General features: G+C 50.7%; 1 protein-coding gene across 1 annotated transcript in view; it reads right to left on the bottom strand.

Moving 5' to 3' along the window:
- Positions 1 to 636: 636 nt before the first annotated feature.
- The window catches only part of serinc4 (serine incorporator 4), a 33,968-nt gene continuing 18,253 nt past the window's right edge, over positions 637 to 16,351 (bottom strand). The window contains exons 6-11 of the mRNA XM_072281934.1: positions 15,238 to 15,333; positions 11,811 to 11,937; positions 10,469 to 10,541; positions 5,744 to 5,780; positions 4,529 to 4,673; positions 637 to 872 (exon numbers count right to left, since the gene is read on the bottom strand). Coding sequence (XP_072138035.1) covers positions 707 to 872; positions 4,529 to 4,673; positions 5,744 to 5,780; positions 10,469 to 10,541; positions 11,811 to 11,937; positions 15,238 to 15,333 — 644 coding nt within the window. The 3' untranslated portion in view covers positions 637 to 706. The remainder of the gene's footprint in view (positions 873 to 4,528; positions 4,674 to 5,743; positions 5,781 to 10,468; positions 10,542 to 11,810; positions 11,938 to 15,237; positions 15,334 to 16,351) is intronic.

Below are 16,351 nucleotides of genomic sequence, written 5' to 3'. Positions count from 1 at the left end.
CCTCATCCTCACCCCCTTTCCCTCTCCCTCACCCTCTCCCTCCATCACCTCTTCTTCAAGTCCTCCCCCTCCCTCACCCTCATCCTCACGCCTTCATCCTCTCCCTCACATCCTCATGCCCTATCCCTTCCTCAGCTCATCATCATACCCTCTCCCTCTCCTCATCCTCACCCCCAAGCCTTCTACATCTCCCACATCTCCCTCACCTCATCCTCACATCTTCTCCCTCACCCTCACACTCTCATGCCTCTCTCACTCACATCCTCACGCCCCCTCCCTCTCCCTCATTCTCATTTCCACACCTCCTCACCCTCATCTTCACCCCTCACTCATCCCATACTCACTGCACCATCAAAAACTCGAGCCCTTCACCCTGTCACCCTCAGTCACCCAACCTCATCCCTTCCCTCATCCTCTCTCCCTCAGCCTCTCAACCTCACGCTCTTTCTTTTACCCTCACGCCCCACTCCTCCATGTCAGTGTCACACACACCCTAATCTTCCCCCTCATCTTGTCACCCACTCTCCCCTCCCTCTCCCTCACCTCTCCCCTCACTCTCCGTCATTCCTCTCTATTCCCTCACCCTCACTTCTCCCTCTGTCTCCCACTCTCCCCTCCCTCTCTGCCACCCAGTCACTGAGGCCTCTGCAAACTAGTCATGGCTGCTTGAGGACAGGGCCAGCCTGGGGCCTGGGCCCGGGCCTGGCTAGGTGGCCTGGACCACTCGGCGCCTCTCACTGGACACACAGCAGGGCGGGCAGAGCAGCAACATCAAGTAGAGGAGCAGGCAGAGCCAACACGAACAGCTCTTCACCCAGAACGTGGACCAGCTGCCGTGGGCAAACACCGTTTCCAGGGTGGCCGACTCGTAACTGCACCGAGGGAGAAAGTGTTAGTAGTGAGACTGGGACAGGTGCACTGTAGAAGAGCCCAGACACCCTTGGGGAGGCTTGAGGAATCCCACCCACCAGAGCTCCCTGACGTTCAGTGAAGACTGGGACAACAACTGCTCTCCCACCAGCCTGTCCCACTGACGTGCATCGTCCTCAGCTCAGGGCGGCCTTTTGGCCCATCCCTCCATGCTGGTCATGTTCCACCCCTCACTGATGACCCAGCTGCCACCCTTTCCCAGTCTCTTGCTGACCGGCACCAGGGGTAAGGGTCGTTGAACTGTGGCCGCTGGCTATGACTTTAGCTGTTTCTCCCCCGCACAGACCTGCCTGATCCCGGGGACCCTATCAGAGCAGCAGCTCTTTCTCCCAAGCCATGCATCCTTGGCCTCAAAACCAGAGGGGTAACACCCACCCTGGTTCAGTGGTCAAACGGGAGACTGTTCTCCGACCCCCTTGGGGGTTCGACACAGCTTCGCAGTGGGACGGCTCGAGGTTATGTCAGCACAGAGTGTGTCCTCTGCGTCAGGTGTCTCACACTCACAGACAGACACACTCACGCTCACACACACACACACACACACACAAACACACACTGATACACGGATAAACACCCACACGGATACGCACACACACACACACACACACACACACACACACACACACACACACACAAACACACACTGATACATGGATAAACACCCACACGGATACGCACACACAGATACACGGACACACACGCAAACACACATGGATACATAGATACTGTACAAGGACACACACACACACACACACACACACACACACACACAGGTACACGGACAAACACACATACACAGATACATGTACACACACACAGGTACACAGACAGACACACACACAGATACATGGACAAACTCACACTGATAAACACGCACACACTTCTTCTTCGGTTGTCCATCGAAATCCGATGACGACGTCCACTCCTTTAATGGTGAGATCTTTGATGACTATACAGTCCTATCCTGGACCCACAAGCTCTATTGCAGGTGGGACATGTATATGTAGTAATGGTGGCAACCATGGCTGCATTTCTCCTGGCTCTCCTCTGCTGTCTTCTGGTTGTTCTTTCCATCTCCAGCATACGAACCCCGTCCATACACAACTGTCGCCAAGTGGTACGGTCAGCAGCAACATCCTCCAGATCCTCGGGTCTGATCTTGCACTTCCTTAAAGCATTCTTCATCTGATCCTTATAGCGCTTCTTCGGCCCTCCAGCTGAGCGTCGACCATGATGTAGCTGGCCGTATAACACACTGTGGGGTTGCCGACATGGGGGCATCCTTATCACGTGCCCCAGCCACTGTAGCTGATGCTGGGTGATCATGGCCTCAATATTCCTGCAGTTGGTCTTTACAGGTATTTCAGTGTGAGGCACCTGCTCACGCCAGGTAATTCCCAGGATGCGCTGGGAGCAGCTTATGTGGAAGCGCTCCAAGGATTTGATGTGACGGCTATAGGTTACCCAAGCTTCACAGCTATAGAGGAGGGTGGTGACACAGACCGCTTGGTATATGGCGGCCTTTGTGGAGGGACGAAGGCTCCTGTTCTGAAAGACTCTGTGCCGAAGTCTCCCAAAGGCAGCTGATGCCTGTTTAATGTGGCTCTGAATGTCGTTGACAATGCCACTATCCTCAGAGAGAATGCTCCCCAGATATTTGAAAGATGGCACTGCTGACAGCTTTTCATCACCAACAGTGAAGGCAGGTAGAGTGGGTGGGACACTGGTACTCCATTGGCAAACCACTTCTGTCTTGGTGGTATTGACAGTCAGCCCCACATCCTGCTGTACACCCCCACTGCCACAGCAAGGACAGTCTGAAGATCCTCCGGAGTGTGGGCCACAAGAGCACAGTCGTCTGCATACTGCAGCTCCAGGACCCGCTCTCTACAGAGTTTGGTGGTTGCGTGGAGCCTCCTGATGTCAAAGAGGTTGCCATCTAATCTGACGTCCACTGCCACACTGCTGCTGTCTTCAGTCTCATTGTGGAGAAGCTTGGTAACACACACGAGGAAGATGTTAAAGAGCACTGGCGCTGGCACACACCCCTGCCTCACCCCCTGTGTGTACAAGGAAGGGCTCGGACTCCTGTCCTCCTATGGTCACCCGAGCAGTCATCCCATCGTGGAACTGGCGGAGGATGTTAACAAGTTTATTGGTACAGCCAAACCTGAAGATGACATCCCGTAAGAGCTCTCTTTGCACAGAGTCAAATGCCTTGGAGACGTCAACAAAGGTCAGAAACAGGTCCTAATGTTGCTCCCGGCACTTTTCTTGAAGCTGCCGGGCTGTGAAGATCATGTCGATCGTACTCCTGTTCTTCCTAAGTCCACACTGCGATTCAGGCAGCATTGACTCGGTGATGTTGCTGATGAGTCTCTGAAGCATCACCTTAGCCAGGACCTTTCCAGCAACAGAAAGGAGTGATATGCCCCTTCTATTGCCGCAGATGGCCTTGACATCCTTTGTTCTTATAAGTGACAATGATGTTTGCATTTCTCCATTGCTGTGGGATGTGCTCATCAGTCCAGGCCTGGGTGATGTACTGGTAGAGGGTGCGCATACACATGTACCCTCTGTTCTTCAGTAACTCAGCAGGGATATTGTCAGTGCCAGGGGACCTGTTGTTCTTAAGGGAATCGACGGACAGACAGACAAACGCACGCACACACACACACACACACACACACACACACACACTTGCACACAGACACACACACGCGCACACACACAGGTACACACTCATACACACACACACACACAGACACACACACTCGCACACACACACACAGACACACACACACACTCACACACAGACACACACACACACTGACACACGCACGCGCGCACACACACACACACACACACACTCATACACACACACAGACACACACACACACTCACACACAGACACACACACACACTGACACACGCACGCGCACACACACACACACAGATACACACTCATACACACACACAGACACACACACACACACACACACTGACACACACACGCGCGCGCGCACACACACACACGTGCACACACACACACAGATACACACTCATACACAGTCACACACACACTCGCACACCACACACAGACACACACACACACACACAGATACACACTGACACACACACACAGATATACACTCATACACACACAGACACACGCACACACACTCACACACACACACACACAGATACACACTCATACACACACACACTCACACACACACAGACACACACACACACAGACAGACACACACTGACACACACACACACAGATACACACTCACACACACACAGACACACACACAGACACACACACACAGACACACACACAGACACAGACAGACAGACACACACACACACACACACACACAGACACACACACACACACACAGAGACACACACACACTCTCATACACAATTTCGGTGCTGGGAACATGGTGACACTTGCTGGCTGCCCTCAGTGCATCCTCAGACTGTTGGTCGTGGACACATCTCACTGTATGTTTCGATGTACATGTGGCAAATAAAACTCATCTTTAAACCTGTGTTTAAAACTCAGCTTTGAGTTTGAGACGCGACTTACTTGAACCAGTTGGTGAGGGTCATCATGACGTAGAGAGAGGCCAGGAAGAAGACGAAGTGGAAGGAGGAGTAGCTGTAGGTGACGTGCTCACATTCATTGTGGATCACTGCCTGTCCTCCTCTGTTCTCCACCTCGAGGCTGGGCTCTGCTCCCTCAGCGTGGCGGCAGACAGGGGCAACACATACATTCATTCCCAACACTTCACTCTCCCGCACATCAAGAAACCTCTACGCTCTGCGTCAGGTGGCGTGACAGTGAGCAGCTAGCACAATGCTTTACTGCACTGCCAATCGCGGAATCAATTCCTGCCGCTGTCTGTAACGGGTTTTATATTCTCCCCGTGACGTGTGGGTTTCCGCCGGGGGATCTGGTTTCCTATTATGTCCCAGGGAGAATCAGTACATCAGGGACTGTACCTCTGGGGAGAGTCAGTACATCAGGGACTGTACCCCGGGGAGAGTCAGTACATCAGGGACTGTACCCTGGGGAGAGTCAGTACATCAGGGACAGTACCCCGGGGGGAGAGTCGGTACATCAGGGACTGTACCCGGGGGAGAGTCGGTACATCGGGGACTGTACCCCGGGGAGAGTCGGTACATCAGGGACTGTACCCCGGGGGGAGAGTCGGTACATCAGGGACTGTACCCGGGGGAGAGTCGGCACATCGGGGACTGTACCCCGGGGAGAGTCGGTACATCAGGGACTGTACCCCGGGGGGAGAGTCGGTACATCAGAGACTGTACCCCAGGGAGAGTCGATACATCGGGGACAGTACCCCGGGGAGAGTCAGTACATGAGTGATTGTGTGTTGGGGAGAGTCAGTACATCAGAGACTGTACCCCAGGGAGAGTCGGTACATCAGGGACTGTACCCTGGGGAGAGTCAGTACATCAGGGACTGTACCCCGGGGAGAGTCAGTACATCGGGGACTGTACCCCGGGGGGAGAGTCGGTACATTAGAGACTGTACCCCGGGGAGAGTCGGTACATCGGGGACTGTACCCCGGGGAGAGTCGGTACATCGGGGACTGTACCCCGGGGAGAGTCAGTACATTGGGGACTGTACCCCGGGGAGAGTCAGTACATCAGGGACTGTACCCTGGGGAGAGTCAGTATATCAGGGACTGTACGCTGGGAAGAGTCAGTACGTTGGGGACTGTACCCCAGGGGGAGGCAGTTACTTTGAGCAGAGTTTTCGCAAAATGGATTCACTCACCCTCTTCATCGAGGCAGCAGAAAGAACAGGAAGCTCTCTGGAATGGGGAAGAGAGTCACAGTGAGAGGGGTGGGGTATTGTGGTGGACTTCATCAGGAGTGTATACACTGGGACTAAAGACCATAAGAATTCAGAGCAGAACTAGGCCATTCAGCCCATCGAGTCTGCTCCACCATTCCATCATGGCCGACTTATTATCCCGCTCAACCCCAGTCTCCTGCCGTCTCTCCTTAACTTTTGATCCCCTGACTAATCAAGAATCTATCAACTTCTGCTTTTAATATACCCAATGACTTGCCCTCGCAGACGTCTCGCGCAAACCAGAACAGCAGCAGGGAGCGGGATGTTTGGGACAAGTAGAATGAAAATTTCAATGATGTTAAGAAATATTCTGCATGATTAATTTTGAATGTGGTAGCGGTGAGTGGGAACGATGGATCTGAAAGCAGAGCAGCTGAATAGTGATCAGCTGTGGCCACATGGGACAGGGCAAAGGGACCATGTGGAAGGAGAATGCAATCTGTGCAGCTCTGAGGGTGTAGGCAAGAGGGCTGGTGGTGTGGAGGGGTGGCTGCGGAGGTGGAATGGACTCTGAACTTCAATGTACTTCTGATTTGTTTTAATTGTGTTATTTCTTGTAAAAACTGTGTATAATTGATGTTTCAACTTTACATTTCTGTGAATGCTGCTAATATGGTACTAGACACCTGCAGTTACGTACTCCAAGGAAAGGAAAAGGTCCCGGGGAGGTTCATGAGAACGATCCCAGAATGAAAGGGTTAAAATACAAGGGGCATTTGATGGCTCTGGGCCTGTACTCAGAATGAAGCTGGATCTCTTTGAAACCTGTTGAATATTGAAAATCCTATATATTAAAAGAGGTTCCTTAGGGACGTTATTCAGGAGGTGGGATGGTGGGAAAAGTGGGATAAGCTCCCACCACCTATTAAACGCTCCCAATGACGTGTGTCTCAAATAGCTTCTGACAACTAAGCCCAGCTCCTGGCCTTCAGGTGTGGTTTAGCTACTAAACCTGGTGGAGCGGGTTACTGGAGCTGTAAAACCAGGTGCTCCATCAGCTGAGGTTGGCAGCTCATCTCGGAGAAGGAAAACTCTGATCTCGAACTTCCGCTGCCTTGTGGCTGTACCCACCCATGGGGAAAGCTTCGGGAGCAAACCCTGTGGAAAATTCAGAAGCTGCAGTCCTTAAAGCAACCTTACATTGAGTTCAACGCTGACTGGCAACTCCTGCAAGGCCTCTGGTGCCTCTGCCAATGCTTTGAGTTCTTCAGCTGTGTGGAGAGGGGGAGCAACAACTTGCTCTCCATATCGTCCTGCCGTGGCTTGTCTATCAACCTGGACGGCTAGGTCGCACATCCACGGTCGACACCGACCAACGGAGGCCCCTCATTAGATAGAGTGAATGTCAAAACCATGCTTCCTTTAGTGAGGAGTCTCGGACCAGGGGGCAAAGCCTTCTAATAGAAGAGCATCCCGTTAGAACAGGGATAAGGAGGAATTTCTGTGAGCAGGTGGTGAACCGATGGAATTCATTGCCACAGGTGGCAGAGCCCAAGTCATTGAGTTTATTTAAAGTGGAGGGGTGTGACTTCCTGTCAAGATGGCGCCAGCAAACAGTGATTTCTAGGGCTACAACTTTCAGATAGCTAATCTCTTCAATTATTTCACCTTCTCTACATCTTCTGCTTGTTCTTTTTGTGTTTCAGAAACTGTAGGAGCCTGTGACATGCAGTTTGGAACCCAGTCAAATGACCTTACACCCTGCTGTCTGCGGAGAGGACTGAGAGCACTAGCTGCCTGGTGGACGAGACCAGAGACAGGGCCTGGCATTCTGATCGACCCCATTTCAAAGTGTCCAGAAAGACCGAAGCTCAGAGGTGAATACAGAGGAGGCCAGCTGGAGGCCACGGGGCTGACTGGTTGGTAGCTGGGTTGGCGGTCATTCTTCACAGATGGACTGAGTTTGTCCTCAAAGCTGACAGAAGGATGTTTTCAGAAGTTTATATTCAGTTTTCAGTGCTTTCTTTCTTGTTGCCGATTGGCGAGTGGACGATGTGTTACTTTATATGTGAGAGAGGGGTTGAGGACTTGGGGGTTTGAAAGTTTGTTTTATATTCTAGCTGCCGTTTTGGATGGTCAATCTGTTACTTTTGTATGGGGGGGGTGGGGGGTTTGTGAGTTTTGTTTCTTTTTTGTGTGAGGGGTGGGTCGGTTAGAGTTTCTTTTCTTTCAACAACTTCCGTAGTTTTTCTATATTTCATGGCTATTTGGAGAAGACAAATACCGGCGTTGGACTGTACATGCACTAATGACAATAAAATTAACCTTTGATAGATTCTTGATTAGTCAGGGTGTCAAAGGTTACGGACAGAAGGCAGGAGAATGGACTTGAGAAGGATAATAAATCAGCCATGATGGAATGGCAGAGCAGACTCGATGGGCCAAATGGCCTACTTCTGTTCCCATGTTTTACAGTCCATATTCCATTGTACCTTTACATACATGTACTTATGCATATGACAATAAACTCGACTTTGGTAATGGATATCTTTTTCGATACTTCACTGGGTGAACACCAACCTCCTCACTCTCAGCCCCCGTTCCCCCATTCCCTCCTACGCAAGTGGTTCTGCCCCCAGGGGTGTAGATGGTTTCCCTCCTCTGGTCCTGCCCTTTTCACTGGCATTGATGTCGGAGTCATGGAGAACTGCACAGGGGAAGCTCCAAACAGGTTCAAAGGTCTGTGCTGGCCTTTCTGCTCATCTACACTAATCTCCTTTCTCACATTAGATCCAAATCCTCTATGCTTTGCTTGGTTAGGGAAATGTCTCTGAAACATAGTGATTGTCTCTGATGCCACCTCCTCAGGCAGCACATTCCAGATATCAACCATTCTCTCTGTAAAACAGCCTCTCCAATTCCTTTTAAAACTCTTACCTCAAACCAAGACCCCCTTGTTTCTAATACCCTTCCCATCAGAAAAGATCCTTTCTATCTATCCTATCTCTGCCTTTTGAAATATTTTATATTTTTATTCAGCCCCCCTCAGTCCAAGGAAACAAGCCTAGTCAATCTGAACAATAAAATGGCCTCTTGACCTTGAATGCGGTGGCACAGTACTCTGTTCCTTGGTCTTATGCTCTAAAGTTCTCTCAAACCAGGCAGCATCCTGAGAATCTTCTCTGCAATCTCTCTAATCCTCCTCCAGTCTGGCTTCCCAAAGAACATGATCTCAAACTTGTTGGAATTAAATATCAAGGCAAATGGACTTGCTGTGTTGTCGAGAGACATTTCACCCCTCATCCAAGAAGCTTCTTCAGTTCTGACCCATGGTGGGTAGTTTCTCGGCGCTTAAACTCTGTGAGTTGTTTAAAGGTTTGGCAATCACACGAGGGTCGTTAAGAGTCGTAGAGATAAGGAGGGGGTCATTAGTCTTACTTTGCATGAATGGAGGTGAGAACTGTTGTGGAGACGCTGGAGTAGAAGAGATGGGGCTGCACTGACAGGTGGTGTCGTACCCCACCCCTCTGTTCAGGGATGGGGTTTCCAGTTTGACAAAGATGCCTTCTTTAACCCCTCTTTCAAACCACCTGTCCTCCCTGTCCAAAATGTGCACGTTGTTATCAAAGGAGTGTCCCTCATCCTTTAGGTGTAGATATACAGCAGTCTTAACCTGAAGTGTTAACCCTTCTATATTGGGCTGTCCGTTTGCGAAGTGGTTGTTTTGTCTCGCAGGTATACAGATCTGTGCTGTTCTCATTGCATTGGATAGCTTATTGCTCTGTTGCTTGGGTGTAGGATCCTTGCGGTGGACGGGTTTCTGACTGAGTGTGTTTGTAGTTTTTGGGATTTGGTGCTTGTTGAAAATCCTTACGAGTTTCTCTGAAACTCCAGCTGTATACGGGATGGCTATGTTTTTCCATCTGCTTTGCTCCTTACGGCTGTCTGTTGGGCTGATGTCCCTGCTGGTGTTTGTCGCTGTCTTGGTGAAGGCCCAGTCAGGGTAGCCACAAACTTTCAAGGCTTCTCTCAAACACACGATTTAGCTGTATGTTGGCGGGCACATTCTCAGCACAGCGATGTGGTGTTCTGATAACCCCCAGTGTGTGTTCTAATGCATGATGAGAGTCAAACCATAGATACTGATCTGTGTGGGTTGCTTTCCTGTAAACTTCAATATCAAGATGTCCATTTTCTTTGACGTACAGTCTAAAGGTGGGGTATGACATCAGCTACTTACAATTCAGTCCTAACATCTCTACCTCGGCATCTCCATAGCAGCTCACACCTCCTTTCATGCAAAGATAAGACCAATGACCCTCATTATCTCTACAGCTCTTAACGATCCTCATGAGATTGCTATACCTATAAACAACTCAGAGTTTCTAAACCAGAAGAGTACCCACTATGGGTCAGGATGGAAGAAGCCTTTGGGATGAGGGGTGAAACGTCTTCCAAACAACACAAGTCCAGTTGCCTTGATTTACTACTGCTTGATATACAATGACCTGGATGAAAGAGGACCTTCATAGGCAATGTGTTGGAATGAAGTTCTGCCCATGAACACCCCTCCCTATCTCCCAATTGATCCATATCCCACTGTAGCCTGCGATAATCTTCTTCACTATCCACACCAATGGAAGTGGGAGGTCAGGGCGAGGTGCCAGAGGGAGTGAGGATAACACCAGAGGGAGGAGCACCAACCTTGAACTCGTATCTGTAAACGCGCAGCATCCAGGAGGGGCCAAAGACCTTGGCCAGGTAGGAAGCTTCGTTACTGGGGAGAGGGGGAGAGTAGACAGAGTGAGCGAGCACAGCTCGGGCAGCCAGTGGGGCTCTCCCGATCACAGCGGCCCTGTCCTGTTGGAGGCCCAGCATTCCAGCAATCACCCACCTCTCAATCTCCCTCCCACCGTGTGCCACTCCAGCCCTGGCCCTGTTGCGTGACCCACTCCCCCGTGACCACAGCCGGACCATGGCGGGCCGTGACCGAGGACATAGACTGATCATTACCCCTCAGGACTGAGAACAAAAATCCTACACTCAGTGTCCACGTTATCAGCTGCACCTTCTCATTAATGCAAGTATCTAATCAGCCAATCATCTGGCAGCAACTCAATGCATAAAAGCATGCAGACGTGGTCGAGAGGTTCAGTTATTCAGACCAAGCGTTAGAATGGGGAGGAAGTGTGATCTAAGTGACTTTGACCGTGGAATGATTGTTGGTGCCAGACAGGGTGGTTTATCTCAGAAACTGCTGATCTCCTGAGATTTTCACACACAACAGTCTCGAGAGTTTACAGAGAGTGGTGTGACACAGAAAAAAAAATCCAGTGAGTGGCAGTTCTGTGGGTGAAAGTACCTTGTTAATGAGAGAGGTCAGAGGAGAATGGACAGACTGGTTCAAGCTGACAGGAAGGTGACAGTAACTCAAATAACCATGCATTACAACAGTGGTGTGCAGAAGAGCATCTCGAAACACACAACACGTCGAACCGTGAAGTGGATGGGCTGCAGTAGCAGAAAACCACACCAGGTTCCACTCCTGTACCTAATAAAGTGGCTGCTGAGTGTAGAACAGTACTGCATAATACAGGCTTTTCCACTCACAATATTGTGCCGACATCTTAACCCGGTCCAAGATCAATCTAACCCTGCCCTCCCACATAGCCTCCATTTCTCTATCATCCACGTGCCTATCCAAGAGATTCCTAAATGTTCCTAATGTACCTGCCTCTACCACCACCCATGACAGTGCGTCCCACACACCCACCGCTCTCCGTGTGACCTCTGACCACCTTAAAATTATACCCTCTCGTATCAGCCATTTCCTCTCTGGCTGTCCACTCTGTCAAATGCTGCTTATCATCTTGTATACCTCTATCAAGACACTTTCTATCCTCCTTCGCTCCAGAGAGGAAAGCCTCAGCTCACTCAACCTCTCCTCATAAGAAATGTTCTCCAGTCCAGGCAGCATCCTGGTAAATCCCCTCTGCGCCCTCTCTAAAGCTTCCACGTGCTTCCCATAACCAGCAAGCAGTCTTACCAGGCAAACAGCACACAGCAGTACATGACTGCAGCTCCAGCGACGGTGATCAGCTTGCCCTCCGCCTGTTCCCCATCCTGGCCAACGACTGGGACGCAGATGGTGATATTCTGTCCCTGGTATTCCACTAAGAGAATGAGAGAAACATCACACACTCCCCACTCCCCTCTCAGCTAGCCTGTTCCAACACAGAACCACGGTTGTAGAAGGTTGAAGCCTATCGAATGTTGAAAGACCAAGGTAGAGTGGACTTAGAGAGGATATTTACCATAAAGGGGAAATCTACAGCCTCAGATTAGAGCAGAACAGAGATGAGGAAGAATTTCTTCAGCCAGAGGGTGGTGAATCAGGTCATTGGATATGTTAAAAGCGGAGGTTGATAGATTCTTGATTAGTCAGGACATCAAAGGTTACAGGGAGAAGGCAGGAGAATGGGGTTGAGAGGGATAATAAATCAGCCATGATGGAATGGCAGAACAGACTTGACAGATTGAATGCTCTAATTGTGCCTTAAGGTTTTATGGCCAGAATTTCAGCAGAGGGTTTATTGCAGATTTCCAGGGAGTCACTCAGCGAGGAGACAGGTCCCTTGACCCTCGTCTCTGCTGACCATCAAACATATCCCCCCCACACATCCTCTCACACAGCCACCCCCCCCCTCAGATTCTACCTCATCCACACAGTGGGAACTCTGCCAGGGACAATCCCAAGCCCGGCTGCGAAACCAGGAGGGCTGGGCATGGGCTAGTGACCCCGTACCATAAAAAACCCAGAGCTACAGAAGCTCCAGAGACCTCATCCCTGGGACAGGAAGGATCTTCACCCAGGAGACACAGGAAGCCATGTGGTGAAAGCGGGGTTGATCCACCCCCTGTTGGCCCAGGACAGAGGAATCCGGCGAGCTGCAGTCGGCGGCCTCTGTCCAGGTAGGGGATGTCACACAGGGGGAGATTTACATCAACCCGCAGGTGGGTGGGATGAGGAGGGGACCGCATCCCCAGGGGGGAACCCGTGCAGTCACAGGGAGAAAATCACAGGGAGTACAGAGGCCTGAAGACACACATCCAATGTTTCAGCAACAGCTTTTTCTCCTCCGCCATCAGATTTCTGAACAGTCCGCAAACCCATGCTTTCAGAAATCTAAGCAACACACACAAAATGCTGGTGAATGCAGCAGGCCAGATAGCATCTCTAGGAAGAGGTACAGTCGACATTTTGGGCCGAGACCCTTCGTCAGGACTAACTGAGAGAAGAGATAGTAAGAGATTTGAAAGTGGGAGGGGGAGGGGGAGATCCGAAATGATAGGAGAAGACAGGAGGGGGAGGGATGGAGCCAAGAGCTGGACAGGTGATTGGCAAAAGGGATACGAGAGGATCATGGGAGGTCCGCGAAGAAAGAAAGGGGGGGGACCCAGTGGAAGATGGAGAGCAGGCAAGGAATTATAGTGAGAGGGACAGAGAGAGAAAAAAAAGGGGGAAATAAAAATAAATAACAGATGGGGTACGAGGAGGAGGTGGGGCATTAACAGAAGTTAGAGAAGTCAATGTTCATGCCATCAGGTTCGAGGCTACCCAGACGGAATATAAGGTGTTGTTCCTCCAACCTGAGTGTGGCTTCATCTTTACAGTAGAGGAGGCCGTGGATAGACATGTCAGAATGGGAATGGGATGTGGAATTAAAATGTGTGGCCACTGGGAGATCCTGCTTTCTCTGGCGGACAGAACGTAGGTGTTCAGTGAAACGGTCTCCCAGTCTGCGTCGGGTCTCGCCAATATGTACAAGGCCACATTGGGAGCACCGGACGCAGTATATCACCCCAGCCGACTCACAGGTGAAGTGTCGCCTCACCTGGAAGGACTGTCTGGGGCCCTGAATGGTGGTAAGGGAGGAAGTGTAAGGGCATGTGTAGCACTTGTTCCGCTTACGAGGATAAGTGCCAGGTGAGAGATTGGTGGGAAGGGATGGAGGGGGGGGAATGAATGGACAAGGGAGTTGCGTAGGGAGCGATCCCTGCGGAATGCAGAGAGAGGGGGGGAGGGAAAGATGTGCTTAGTGGTGGGATCCCGTTGGAGGTGGCGGAAGTTACGGAGGATAATATGTTGGACCCGGAGGCTGGTGGGGTGGTAGGTGAGGACCAGGGGAACCCTGTTCCTAGTGGGGTGGCGGGAGGATGGGGTGAGAGCAGATGTGCGTGAAATGGGGGAGATGCATTTGAGAGAAGGGAAGAAGGGAAGCCCCTTTCTTTAAAAGAGGAGGACATCGGGCCGGCGGGTGGCACAATGACATCAGCACCGGACCCGGGAGCGGAGGTCCCCGGGTTCGAACCCAGTCGGGTCCGCTTCCGAGTACGCTTTCCATCTGTGCCGGGTTGAGTGTCGAGTTCACAACTCAACCTCGCAAAATAAAGGGAAAAATACTGCAAAATGTCTGTGTGAGGAGCGGCGCCACACAGTCTCTCCCTCTCGCTCTGCGCCTTGTAAAGGCATGAAAGAGACATCATCACAGATGCACGCACATACACACACGCAGATGCACACATGCACACGCAGACACACACGCAGGCATACAGCAAAAAAAAGGAAGGCATCTCCTTCGTCCTGGAATGAAAAGCCTCGTCCTGAGAGCAGATGCGGCAGAGACGGAGGAATTGCGAGAAGGGGATGACGTTTTTGCAAGAGACAGGGTGAGAAGAGGAATAGTCCAGATAGCTGTGAGAGTCAGTAGGCTTATAGTAGACATCAGTAGATAAGCTGTCTCCAGAGATAGAGATAGAAAGGTCTAGAAAGGGGAGGGAGGTGTCGGAAATAGACAAGGTAAATCTCACTACTTTGCTGAGTTTTCGCACTATTTATTTATTTTACACATTCTTGTTGTAACTTACAGTAATTTTTATGTATTGCGTTGTACTGCCACCATAAAACGACAAATTTCACGGAATATATCGGTGATAATAAACCTGCTTCTGATTCGGATTCCAGACAGATAACGGCAGAGGTGGGGATCGAACCTGGGCAGCTGGTGTCGTGAGGCAGAAGCTCTGAAATCCCCTCCCTCCCCTCGCCCCGGGCACCCCCAGGTGTCTATCACCTGTCAGAGCCAGTCACACTTGCATGTGGTGAGAGGCAGGCCTTTGGGAGAAGGAGGAGGGGAGCAGGGAAACTCAGCAGAGTGAGGGCAGATCTCTGGGATTCAGGAATGGGGGTTGTAACTTTCATTAACCCGGCACACACCAAGGTGGGACTTTGCGTCCAGGCCTGTGGTGTTTGAGAGGGTGGTGAGCCTTGGTCAACCTCTATCGCAGGCCACCCTCCCAAAGTGGCCGGTGGAATCAGTGACACCCCCCACCACCCCACCGCGTGTCCCAAGAGCCCCAGGACGCTGGGGTTAAGCTTGCCCCATGGTGCTGGGCTCCTGCTGTGCACTGACCTGTCTCAGGAGGCCGGCTGGAGAGGGCGGAGAAGGTCAAGTACATGACGTAGCAGCTGATGATGGAGGCCTGGAGTAGGCCGGTGTGGGGCTGCTCTGAAACCAGAAACAGGAGGCCAGTTCAGCATGGAGCAGGCAGCTGGGCCCAGGCCGACACCGACCCAGGCACAGACACAAAGTTCTGCTGACAGATTTTGTAACTTCAAACATTAAACTAACTCGGGAGTCTGAAATGTGAGCCTAACTTTGTGTTTACTCTAAGTGAGGCTCGCACATATCATGTGGTAGTATGATGATGTGTGTAATTCACATATTTATACAAATAACCAGTAATGAATTACTGAAACAAACAAGAATGCTTCATCAAAAAATGTATGTACAGGTTTTCTGAAACATTACTGAAATATTAAATACAAAACACTCCTCCCCACTTAGCTATCAACTCAAATTCAATACAGAGTGCATCTGAACTATATACACAGTAGACTATATGATACAGACATAGACAGCATAGTCAGTTTTAAATTGTCCCATTCAGTCTTTTGGGACAACGTGACTCCTGACTGGGGCGGGGAGGGTCACTGCTTGGCAGGTGAGGCTGGTGGCTGAGGAACGATCTCTGTTTCGGGGGCCTCCTCCTTGGGGGTTGTCGGAGTTGACTCTGGGTCTGCAGCAAGTGGTTCTGTCAGTGGTAGCCACATTTCTTCTTCTCCTTCCTTTTTCTTCTTCCAGTTTGTGCACCTTGATCTTGGGCAGGTCCATTTAGTTCACTGGAGTATTCACTTACTAATCCTTCTACTGCTCCTTTTGCAATCTGATCTTTCCTCTTGGTTTCCTCATAATCAACATCATCTGATGAATCCTCTGCTTTCTATTTCCATTCATTCCTTTCTTTTTGACCTTCCATCCATCCAGCCGGGCTCTGGTCTTTGTATCTACTTTTCTCCAACTTGAAGTTCATCCAGTAACCCTAATGCATGCAGAATAGATTCTGGTTCTTTATACTCACAAAAGCCAAATGCTTGCAACTTTGCTGAGACTGCTCGAACTCCAGGTTAAAACCAAGCCACATGTCGCAAGCAGCTGCCTGCTCATATTTCTCAGACATGTTGCC

Source organism: Mobula birostris, chromosome 18 (assembly GCF_030028105.1).
Source record: "Mobula birostris isolate sMobBir1 chromosome 18, sMobBir1.hap1, whole genome shotgun sequence".
In the NCBI taxonomy this organism is placed as follows: domain Eukaryota; kingdom Metazoa; phylum Chordata; class Chondrichthyes; order Myliobatiformes; family Myliobatidae; genus Mobula; species Mobula birostris.
This window is presented reverse-complemented; position numbering and strand designations above follow the sequence as displayed.